Raw genomic sequence first — 12,795 nt, 5'->3', positions numbered from 1 at the left:
CCTTCAACTTATTAGCCCTCACTAGTCCATTATTGCTGACAGGCACTGGTTTAGGGGCAGGACTGCATCCTTGGTTTTCGGTGGAAAGGAGTAATAGAGTTGGATGTCATCAGCATAAAGATTTAATCAAGTCAATGAAAAATGTCAGAAAACATGGCCATGTATTAGTAAGTTGATGGAAAGGGCTTCAGATGTCATTCTTGAAGAACATTTATCTTCTAACATTTCCCAGTAGGCATCATGTAATCTTGACCTGTTAGAAAATCTCAAAACTGGCCATGTCTTGTTGTATGCTGTAACATGGGGGATGCATATGATCACTGCATTTTCCTTTCTAATCTGCAGGTAAAGTATTAGTCCACTGCGCCATGGGCATAAGTCGCTCAGCAACCCTTGTGCTTGCCTTCTTGATGATCTGTGAAAACATGACCCTTGTGGACGCCCTAAAGTCTGTGCGGGAACACAGAGGGGTCTGTCCAAACTCTGGTTTCCTCAGCCAGCTTCGGGATCTTGACATCCAACTAGCAAGAGAAAGGGGGAGAAAGAGCTGATCCCTTGAAACTTTCAGTGAAGGATATTTATGCTGTGTTTCAAGCCTAAGGAAAAAGTCAGGAAGACAACATCTCAAGGGAGCATCTGAACTCTGGCTCTGTGTGCTAGTAAATATTTCTGGGTAGCGAAATGAAAAATAGTTGTGTATTTCTTTGATGTTCACAGCTCATTTGAGATTAAAGGAGTGCCAGAAACCTGGCATACATATGTGATTGATGTATGGACAGGTGAGGTTGCTTGAAGGGACCATAACTCCAGCAGAATAATTCAACACATCATATAACATGAGGGGAAGGAATGCCAGACAAGGCTGTATTAACTTGTTTCCAAGTTTGGGAATAAAAGTGAGGGCTGTTCTGGTTAGATCTTGTGTAAAGGCCGACTGGGGATTTCACATTTCGAGAATGTTGCAAGGGCCTAGAAGGGAATTCACGTGAAAGAAGAAAGGAGGGTGCATTTCTTTAGTCTGGACTAAAACACTGGTTTCCAAACAGCTGGGCTGGGAGTAACAAGTGAATTACATCCCAATCTGAGTTAGGTTATGCTTTGACAGTTGTATTAATATTTTAGAAGTTATAGTACAGCAAATGTATCTGCCTTCTTTCCCGACGGAGCTAACTAAAATGGGAGCCAGTGAGCTGCCCTTTGTTCATTAATTGCTTCAGGAGACATACGTGTTTTGTTCTTGTTGTCTATACAACAACTCTGCATGTGTGTCTGCCCAGGGTCACCCAGTAAGCATCTTGGGAAGAAGGAGTGTATATATTAGACCCGAGAGACCCAAGCTCACCACTCTAAATAATTTGCCATAGTAGTTGTATAGCAGGGAAAGTGCACAGGAAGAAATGGTTGACTTCTTTATCAGGCTGTCTTCTGTCCAATTGCTGAAGCCAGGGCCAAATTGACCATTGTCCTTAGGCATGCTTAAGCACAGGGCCCCATTGGCCCCATCTTCCTGTCCCCCCAAAAAATTACGATACATTTTGTTCATATGGTACAATTATGAATTTGAAGGCATTCTGTTTTGGAGTGATTCCAGACTTAATGATAGTGTTGATAGTATCTGGGAGTGTGCCACAAAGCAGGTAATGTAGGCCTACTGGGCCTACCTCCTTCAAGTAAGGAGTCTCATTATATAACTACCACAGGGTTTCGTTTGTCCTAAATCCAGCACTGGTTGAAGCCATCCCATGAAGCTGCTAATTTAAACCAACCCCTTGGAATATCCTATTTACAACCATAATTCTACCCCAATATGATATCCTGCTTATATCTCTTGATTGAAATGCAAACAGGCTCAAAACATTTAAAATTGAGAACATGGAAATATTAAAATAGAATTAAACATGATTTCAGTTAGAATCACTTAAAGCACTCAAAACTGTTTAAATTTGTTACAGTGCCAGACAACACTAGTGAGAAGAAAAACAAGAAATGTATTGTCAAAGGCTTTCATGACTGGAATCACCGGGTTGTTGTAGGTTTTTCGGGCTATATGGCCATGTTCTAGAAGCATTCTCTCCTGACGTTTTGTCTGCATCTATGGCAAGCATCCTCAGAGGTTGTGAGATCTCTGAGGATGCTTACCATAGATGCAGGCAAACCATCAGGAGAGAATGCTTCTAGAACATGGCCATATAGCCCAAAAAATCTACAACCCAAAAACAAGAAAACCTTTAAACTTAACCAGTGGCAGCTGGTGGCCTCCCCTTGTGTAAGGCTGCAATTTGCTATTGGCCTTTAGCCCTAGCCTTAAAGGATCTATCCAAAAGCCAGCATTCTTTAAAGTTCGGACTCAAAATCTAAGGCTGATTCATGTTGAGATACTTGTTAGTCACTTCTGATATGGAGTTTCACAAGTGGCCCCAATGTAGTCCAAGGGCCTCTCAAGCCCTTCCATGGTATTGCCACCACTTCTGGTTACAAAGGTTGGCGATCCTACTGCAGCATCTACTTGGCCATCTTGTTTCATCTTGCCCTCTCCTCTTTTTTTGGCTCAGTGCTTTCTCCTTTAGTTGGATTTAGTATGTGAAGTAACTGGCTTGGCTCCACTTTCTCCTCCTTTGGCTCCTCACATGGGTGATTTATTATTTCACTTTCCTCCAGTAAATAAAACTTCATGTACAAAGGCCTAAAGCAGGGGGTTTCAAACTTTTTAAACAGAGGGCCAGGTCAAGGTTGCTCAAACTCTTGGAGGGCCGGAAAAAAGCATGAATGAATTCCTATGCACACTGCGCATATCTTATTTGTAGTGCAAAAAAAAAACCCCTTAAAAACAATACAGTAATTAAAATGAAGAACAATTTTAACAAATATAAACTTATTGGAAGTATGGGCCTGCTTTTGGCTGATGAGATAGGATTGTTGTTGTTGTTATGAGCTTTCAAGTTGTTTCAGACTTAGGCCCAGATTACGTATCTCCTGCTATAAACCATCACGAAGCTTAAGATCATCAGGAGAGGCCCTACTCTCGATCCCACCACTTTCGCAAATGTGGCTGGTGGGGACGATATACAAGGCCTTCTTGGCAGTGGCCCCCCATCTGTGGAATTCCCTCCCTAAGGACATCAGGTTGGCCACCTCCCTCCATTCCTTTAGAAGACTTGACTTTGGGACCAGGTGTTCAACTGGAGGACAGCAGCAACTTGGAAAGGAAATCTTTGAACATTGCGACATTGGATTTACCCAACTGGATCTTGGTTTTAGCGGCACATTAATTTATTATAAAATTAATTTATTAATGAATTTGTAGAATGTTTTAAATTGAGTTTTACTGTTTTAATTGAAATTCCCATGGTGTATACGTTGATAGCATCATTTGATGTTTATGTGAGGCTGGCCTGAGTCCCATTGTGGGGAGAAGAGCGGGGTAGAAATGTAATAAATATATAAATAAATAGGTTGACCCTGAGCGAGGGCTGGGTAAATGACCTTGGGGGGGCCTATCTGGCCCCCAGGCCTTAGTTTGAGGACCCCTGGCCTAAAGGGCACATAATGCAGCCATATCCAACCTGATGCCCTCCGAAAGGGTGGCTATTTTGTGAGAGAGCATGACCTGTGAGTTTGAATGCAGGAACTGCTGGACAGGTAGAAAATATGAGTTTCATTACCAAGTGTGAAGGGAGGTGCCAGGAGTATGCAGATCTTCCTTGCTGCAGCTGTCTTTCCTTCTGCAAGGTTTACTGCCAGTCTTAGAGCCCTGCTAGTTATAGTGTAGACGTGTAAATGTCGTGGGGAGTGTTCAGCACCCCGCTCCTGCCACTGAATTTCCATATGAAATTGCTTTATATTATAATATGGCTGTTCTACCTTCAGAAGCAGGCCTTCCTTGCAGCTGGGAGGTCAAATTGCTGCAACTGCTAGGCAATGAGCGAAAGTCAAAGCTGTGTTAGATAAAATTGCCAGCCAATTTGCAATAATGTGCTCATTACCTGGTGATTATGGGAGTGATTTAACACAGCTGGCTTTCCCTGGCCTTGCACTGGCAGTTGGAGAAGCCTCTTCAAATGAGCTCATGCTGCAAAATGAATTTGAAGGTCTCTTAGAGAGAATAAATATTATATATTTGGAACTCACCAGCATGCATAACACATCGATGTCAAGGGTCGCAGTGACTTTATTCACAAAATGTATTTTATATATATTCTAAGGCAAGCTTCCATATATGCTATAGACTCTTGTTGGCTTTTATGAAACAACTGCAAATTTCTCAGTGTCTCCAAATAAAATCAAGTCTAAAGTAGGGGATAGAGAACGAGCATAGTGTAGCAGTTTGAACATTGAACTAGGGCTCTGAAGGCCAGGATTCAAACCTCTACTCAGTCATGGAAACCCTCTGGGTGACATTGGGCAAGCCACACTCTTTAAGCCACATAAGAAGGCAAAGGGAAACCTCTTCCGAGCAAATATTACTTCCTATGAAATGATCAAATTCAAAGCCCACAAGCCAAATCCAGCCTGCTATGTCATTTTATGTGGCCCTCCAAGTGCTGGACTACAAACTTACTCTGTTTGCAGGACAATAGAGCCTTCCTGTTCTTCAAGCGAATGTGGGAAGGTCCAGGCACTTCAAGGATTCCCAAATAAGCCAATAGTTTACTTGTTGTTAGGGGCAAGGGAAAGAGCTGAACAAGGGGATTTGGGTCCACATAAGATTTTACAAACTTTTCCTCCATGCCATCCCACATATTCTTCCATTCAAAAGAGAATACCAAAAATGCACAGAAATTCCTAATTTACCTTCATGATAACTGTTCTCCATCAGCTTCAGGACCCTCCATCTAATACATACAGAAGAAAGTGACATTGTTGTGTGACTTGTTTCCATGTGGGAATTTTCTTGACCCCCATAATACTAATTTGCCAACAGATGCCGTATCCTCCAGGTCAGCATGATCAGATACTTTGTAGACTAAGGATAGGATGAGAGAAAGTTCCCCTATATAGGACCAGACCATAAATCAATCTATCCAATAGGATTTTCAATGACAGACAACAGTTCTCCAGGATTTCAGGGATTTTTTTTCCAATTTTACTTGGAGATGCCAGGAGTAAACTTTAGGAAGGGTTTCTGAATGTGTTCTACTACTGTACTAAGACCTTTCTCCTAAATTATCCAAGTGAGGGGCGGGAGGGAGGTGAGGAGTCAAGGGATGATTCCTTCCTCCTGGAATTCTTTTCACTATTGTAGGCACATTCATAAGTGCTCTAATTTTGAAGGAAATTCTCAATAACAACTGTAACTATTACAATTTTCCAGCAATTCACAGAATAACACTTTCCACATTTACACATTCAAAAACTGTATATGCAAAGTCTACATATGATACGGAAATATTGACCATCAAGAAACCTTGCAAGATCGAAAACAAAAAATAAATGAACACTCCCAAAGGTGTAATTTACATGTGGGGCAGTTGCCAGAAATCAGCTGGAAAAGGTAATGATTCATATTAGTTACAACTGCAACCCAGAAAGCAAAATAGATTTCCTAGGCAACAAATGGAGTAAGTGACATATATAATTACTACATATGCACCATTACCAACCCAGGACGATTCTCAGAAAAGAAGTGAAGCCCAAGAAGTGTGTTTCATAATATCTGAGTATTGCTAAAAGGAATGTACCCAACATTACTTTGAAATCTAAGTCAGTATATACCCTATTTTTCTTTAGAGAATGAAAGCAGCATTGCACCTGCTGAAGGACACTGATGGCTTTAAACAAGTGGTTCCCAACCTGTAGTCTGTGGACCACCAATGGTCCGCAAGAACTAAAATATGATTCACAGCCTCACTGTTACTATACCCTTGCAATGAGAGCAACTAGTCTCGTGAAATCCTCTTATAGTGCTGAGGCAATGTCGGGTGGGGAGAGGCAGACTACTCATGAAAGGTGCGACAACAAGCCTTCTGACTACTGTTTCTCCTCCTCCTCCCTCCTCCTGACAGGAGCCATTCCATGTGGCACCTGGAAGTGGAGGCACCTTGGTGTCTTTGTTTTTAGGCCTGTTCCAGGGGTTATTTGGAGGGTTGATTCAGAAAATTGCATTGGATAGACCACATCAGCTGTAGATTATAAAATATGATTTTCTATGGGCGAGCAGATAGGGACTACTGGATGGTATATTCTCTGTATAAGAAACTATAGCTGATGTGGCCTATCCAATGCAATTTTCTGAATCAGCAGCCCAAACCAAATCTAAAGTTGACCAAAAACTGATTGGTAACCCTTTTGGGACTAATGTTGAACAGTGATGTCTGATCAAAGTAGTCCCTGGTAAAAAAAATAAATAAATCGGGAACCACGGCTTAAAACTGTGAATACTCAAACCCAGGCAAGAATGTATGTATCACTACTAAGGACCACATCAGATGGGTGTTTAAAGCAATTTTATCCTGGTCTCTGCTGCTTTTATCCAATTTTATGGGCACTGCCACATTCCTTCACACAACGCAAGACTGGCCATGTCCCTTTTTGCCCCCTTGTGGCATCTCATGTCAGCCACCACAAATTGCTATATTACAGGCAGCTCCTGTGATATAGGTAAGTTTCCCGCAATTTTATCTCTTTTTAATGCTATTTTTGTGCTTCCCCCATCTGATGAGGGGAAGCAATGGGGCCTTCTTCTAGTCCCTTGGTCCCCAAAACATTTGTAGGGAGGGGAGCATAGTGTCATGAGAACATTTCTTGCTGGGACAAAATTCCAGAACTTTTGGTGTGGAGTTATAATCCCTAGATGAATTTGTTTCAGCTTTTTTATTATATTCACTCCCCTTACCATACTACTTCCCAGAGTGCATCCAAACAGTGAACTTGTGTCTTTCTTCGGCCAAGGGCCTATTTGCATTGGTTTGAGCAGTCAAGCTGTCTTTGACAGCCACTGCAGGCCTTCCTCTACAGCTGCCCTCTTTTTTCCATCCATATAGTCAGTGGGTGCTTGTGCAATGCTGTTAATGTGTTCTGTTGTGACTTTTCATTCCATGTGTTCCACAGATAGCTATGCTTTTGAGGCATGCGTAGTAGCACCAGGCTTTGGCATTCAGAGAAGTTCATGTGCAGAATAGTTTAATACTTGACACAATCACTTGCATGTCCCAAAGGCTTAAGGATGTATATGCCATTTGGGAGTGTGTCAGTCAGGGTCGTAAATTGGAGACATTTGACATAATAAAATCTTCTGCCAATTCTTAATGTGTTTTACATATATCGTGTTAGCTATTACAAGGTGTGTAGGTCCTTGATTATTTTGGTCTCATATGTGAAGATGAATAATATCTGTAGATGTTTCCCCAAAAAATTCTCTTCATATTAAAATGTCTTGAATTGTAGCAAAGGAATTATTGTGTGTGGGGGGAAGTGTTATGCAAAAGCTATTTCACACACACACTTCTTTCCCCCTGCGTAATAATGTTTTCACTGCATTTTGGGCCATTTGACTGCAGAGAGAAATCTGCTCAAAAAGTGATATTATTCTGGATCCACCCCTTCTAGCCTCTGGATTTTCTAAAGCAGGACGTTCCCTTCACAGCTAGGGGATGTTTTATGGGCTTTTTCTTGCTTTCTGTGATCAGCTGGAAGATGGAGTGTCCCAAGAGAGAGATTGTGAGTGATATGCCTCACTGCAAAAGTCCTTATACTTTAGCCCAGAAGGTAGGAAAAGCAGGAATGCTGGGTTTACCACCCTTTGAAATATTTTGATCATTAATTTTTAATAGTTGCATACACACACATACATATATACATTCTCAAATAATGTTTCCTAACATCTACAGTATTCAGGTGTTTCCCTCCACCCATCTCATTTTGTTGACTTCCTACTCTTTGAGTTGAAGGTAATCAAAGGGTGGTTTAGACTACTGCAACGCTCTCTACGTGGGGTTGCCTTTGAAGACGGCCCGGAAGCTCCAATTAGTCCAACGCTCGACAGCCATGATACTAACAGTAGCGGGGCGCAGGGAGCATACAACTCCTCTGCTGCACCAGCTCCACTGGCTGCCGATCTGCTACCGAGCTCAATTCAAAGTGCTGGCGCTGGCCTTTAAAGCCCTAAACAGTTCTGGCCCAACTTACCTATCCGAACGTATCTCGGCTTATCAGCCCGCCAGGACCCTAAGATCTTCCGGGGAGGCCCTGCTCTCTATCCCGCCTGCTTCACAGGTGCGGCTGGCGGGGACGAGAGACAGGGCCTTTTCTGTGGTGGCCCCGCGGCTGTGGAACGCCCTTCCCATGGAGGTAAGATCAGCCCCCTCATTGATGGTATTCTGAAGAAGACTAAAAACCTGGATGTTCGAGCAGGCATTCGGTTAACTCAGTGCAAGGAATGTAATGATTAAAGGACTGGCAATATGGACGACAATACTGGATTACGATTTTAGTCAGGAGTTGAATTGGATTGTTTGTTGATATATGTATTGTGTATTATGTTTTTTATGCTTTTAAACTGTAAACTGTATATTGCCGATTGTTATATTTTGTTGTAAACCGTGCTGAGTCACCGGCCAGGCTGAGAAGCAGCGGTATACAAGTATAGCAAATAAATAAATAAATAAATAAATAAATAAATAATCATATTATATCCTTCCTTCCTAGTGAAATATTTTTCTAGCTTTCCTTCTAGCATAATAATAGTAATTAAAATGTTCCATGCCAAAAACCTCTGGCAAGTAAAGAATATGTTGCAAAGACTTCTATAAAAACTTTTCCCTCTTTCTTTATTTTCACAACATTTAGAAATGTTTTTCAATCTTTGATAAAGTTCTTTTGGGTGTTTTTTTCATTGTTCATCATAGTCAGTGTATTCATTTCTGCTATTCTAAAAACTTTTATTACCCATTCTTCTGACTTCTTCCAGTGTTGTGCATCCATGTTGCAGTTATCATATAGTGTAGTATTTTGTAGCTTGAGTTTAATTCTGGGACTCTTGCCTTGCCAAATGTATTTAATTATTTCTTTTTTAATAATACTCTTTATTGTGATTTTTGCATACATAGTTTTAAAATAAAAATGAAAAAATAAAAATAGTAAAAGAAGAGAAAGAAAAAAGAAAAAAGGATATTCTACCATATGTGGTAGTTCTGTAAGAAAGCAAGAGAATATTGGAGAGGAATCCATAAAAACTTACAAAAAATACTGAACTTAAAATTCCAGATAGTACCAGAGATTTACCTGCTTGGAATGACAGATCAGAAGTTAAGCAAAAATAGGGGGGGGATACTTGAACTTTATGACAACAGCTTTGAGAGCCGCTAAACTGTGGAGACAAAGTGAAATTCCTACATAGAGCATTGGATGGTGAAAATTTTAGAAATAAAAAAATGGATAGATTGACATGCAGGGGCGGCTCAATCCATTACGCAAAGTAAGCATTTGCAGTATAGCTTATTTTGCCCAGGGGCGCTCTTGAGGTGCTCTTGGGGGGAAATAGACCTTGACATATGCAAGTTGTAGTTACTGGGATGTATAGTTCACCTACAATCAAAGAGCATTCTGAACTCCACCAATGATGGAATTGAACCAAATATGGCACACAGAACTCCCACGACGAACAGAAAATATATATCAGTGATTGGTTGGGGGGGGGGGGGCGCCAAAATAATCTTTGCTTACCGTTGAAAATTACCTAGGGCTGCCTCTGTTGACATACCTCATGTCTAAACATCAAGGAAACTAATGAAAAGAAACAGACTGGGGCCCATTAAATGAGTATCTAATAAAAGAAAACAAGAAGAAAGAAACACAGCAAGAAAAAACAAAAAACTGAAAAACTACCCAAAGAGTGAAAAGAAGAAGAGAAAAAATGTAAAGAAGAAGAAAAGAACTGAAAGATAAAACCGCATCAATGATCACCGGAAGTCACACACCTTTAATTAAGTATTTTTAATTGTTTAAAAGGAACGCTCCAGGACATTCTCTGACTTCTGCTAATGCAAGGGAAAAATCAAGTTCACTGGTTCTACTCCATGTTAGGGGCTGAAAGTCCTTGGACACATTCTGGATGCCGAGGAGCAACTCCCAACTTGATTTGGAGTTTGTGGCCTGCGTAGACTGGCTCTTAGTCAAAACATGAGCAAACCTATTAGTGTAAACTCACATATAAGAACTGTTGACAAGATGACCTCCAATGAATATATGCTATTCTCTATTTTTATTTCATTTGCCTTGTTTACAATCAAAATTCCATTCTAATCCACACCCCAGTGAACACCAGCTTCTTTTGAACACCACTTATTCGAAACCAGCAGAAACTGTCCAGGTTAACTATGGTTTGAACTTGGGGCATTACTGAGTCAACTATGGTTTGGTGAGATGTCCAAGCTGCTAATGTCAACTTCCTTCTCTGCATTCAGCTTTCACACCAATGCCTTGGACATCACACCCTCCTGACCTCTCTGTAGCTTTTCTTCAGACTTTAAAAGTAGCCACAGTTCTCAGGTATAAATAGATTTAAGGTTGTATAAATATTCGCAAAGTGCTTCCCCACCCCCAACTCTCAAAGTGATAAGACTTTTACGATCTCCTAAAATAAGTTTCTCCAATTGACATGGGTGTGGGGAGAGACAAAGAGAGTCCTCATTCAGCATGTTCCTACCATCTCAAGCTAGGAATTATTTGCTCGGGCAAGTGCTTGTTACTCGATAATTCTGACACAGTGTTCCAGAGAACATCTGTTTCCACTTGAGCCCTTTCAACTTCTCAGATGTGAATAGCAGAAGTGTCTTTTCATTCCACGTCTTCCACCCCCAATTGGCAACTGCTCTTGATTGCAAAGTTATTGTTATGCTGGACATTCTGGCCCATCTCTTTAAACTTTTGCATTGTATTTATTTTTAGAGCCTCATTAGCATTTCATGGGCCATCTCTTATCAATCTCAAGGCGTTTGAAGTACAGCTACACAATTTAACATATGGCGCCAAGATCGGAAGGAGAAGAGTACTAAACCACATGCTTCCACTTAAGAGAATAAGAATCATATTTGTGTACTCTTTTGTTTTAAATTCAGAACCATTGTTTCCCCATCTGCTCATTGTATGCAGTCACTTCTCTGCTGCAACTATATTTTATTATTCCATTGAGGCTCTGAAATAGTTTTAGCTCTCATCCCTCAGGAAAGATTTAAGTTCATTTTTTCACTCCATTCCAGGGAAAAAAACAATTAAGGCGACAATCTTCAGTCCTATTATAACAGCTTTTACTTCCCAACTGTACAGTTTTGAAGCAACTCCATTCATATCTAGACCCTGGGGAAGTGTCTTTTCGACAGCCTTTGTGCTCAATCAGTGACAGCTTTTGTGGTTGGAGAGTGGGGTATAAATACTCTAAATCAGTAAGCAAACAAACATTTATAAGCCATGAGTACTAAATTGATGAGTGGTAGACTCATGATTTAGTCCTAACTTTTCCCACTTGACTGGAGTCACTGCCACATGAGGCCGGTTGGTGAGAGCTTATGAGGTCGAGTATGCCAGTCTGTTATTAAGTTTTGATAATGGAACACTGTGTTCCTGTTTGAAGTTGAATTTGTGAAAGGTTACACAACTCAACAGTGTTTTTTCATTCTGTCAACTTAACGGCCCATCATGCCAAAGAAGACCAAAATAACACTGAAGGAAAAAAACAGATTTTCTAATGAGGATTAGGGAATTTCAATATTCTCCGAAGGATGATTTGCTTGCATTGTGATACTGCAATATAAACATTAGAGAAATTCAGTGCTCCTCAACATTCTAACAATCATCATGACCACAAATATTTTAACCTAGCTTGGGGACCCAGGGGTGCTCGGTTTATTTGAGAAAGGCATCGTGTGACAAAGTTGGTCTTTATCAGTTATTTGTGTGGCTTGCAGTGGTCTCAGGAAGTTAGTGAAGGTATTGCAAGTCCCATCATCCATGGTCCATCCTCCTCCAAACAGCACCAGGATGTAGAGTGGGTCATGGGGCTCTGTGCGCCAACTTTGGTATTGATCAGTCATTGGATGAGGGTCAAAGCAGTCTCAAGAAGTGAGAGGAGTTACTTCAAGTCCCATAATCTGTGGTCCATCCTCCTTGAAACTGCACCAGGATATAGAATGGGTCATGGGGGCTCTGTGTGCCAAGTTTGGTCTTGATCAGTCATTGGATGAGGGTTGCGGTGGTCTCAGAAAGTGAGTGAAGATACTGAAAGACCCATCATCTCTTCAAAACTGCACCAGATGTGGAGTGGGTCACGGGGGCTCTGTGTGCCAAGTTTGGTCTTGATCAGTCATTGGATGAGGGTTGCAGTGGTCTCAGAAAGTGAGTGAAGATACTGCAAGACCCAGCAGCAGTCTTGGGAAGTGAATGAAGGTATTTCAAGTTCCATCATCCATGGTACATCCTCCTCCAAACCACACCGGGATGTAGAGTGGGTCATAGGGGCTCTGTGTGCCAAGTTTGCTCTTGATCTTTCATTGGTGGAGGCCACAGTGGTGTGTGGTTGCCCAAGCATTTTAAAGTACTACAAATCCCATAATCCATGGTCCACCTCTCTAAATCGCACCAGGGCATAGTGGGTAATGGGGACTCTGTGTGCCAAGTTTGGTCTTGATCAGTCATTGGTAGAGGCCACAGTGGTGTGTGGTTGCCCAAGCGTTTTAAAGTACTACAGATCCCATAATCCATGGTCCACCTCTCCCAAACTGCACCAGGACATAGTGGGCCATGGGGGTTATGTGTGCCAAGTTTGGTCCAGGTCCATCGCTCATGCAGGTCACAGTGGCCTGT

General features: G+C 41.4%; 1 protein-coding gene across 3 annotated transcripts in view; it reads left to right on the top strand.

Moving 5' to 3' along the window:
• Positions 1 to 764, top strand: part of LOC132771299 (dual specificity protein phosphatase 13B-like) — a 33,037-nt gene extending 32,273 nt beyond the window's left edge. For all 3 annotated transcript variants that reach the window (XM_067466955.1, XM_060769126.2, XM_067466956.1), the window contains exon 4: positions 346 to 764. In XM_067466955.1, coding sequence (XP_067323056.1) covers positions 346 to 551 — 206 coding nt within the window. In that variant the 3' untranslated portion in view covers positions 552 to 764. The remainder of the gene's footprint in view (positions 1 to 345) is intronic.
• The last annotated feature ends 12,031 nt before the right edge of the window (positions 765 to 12,795 follow it).

Source organism: Anolis sagrei, chromosome 3 (genome assembly GCF_037176765.1).
Source record: "Anolis sagrei isolate rAnoSag1 chromosome 3, rAnoSag1.mat, whole genome shotgun sequence".
In the NCBI taxonomy this organism is placed as follows: Eukaryota; Metazoa; Chordata; class Lepidosauria; order Squamata; family Dactyloidae; genus Anolis; species Anolis sagrei.
Note: the sequence above shows the minus strand (reverse complement) of the source record. Positions and strands in the feature narration are given on the sequence as shown.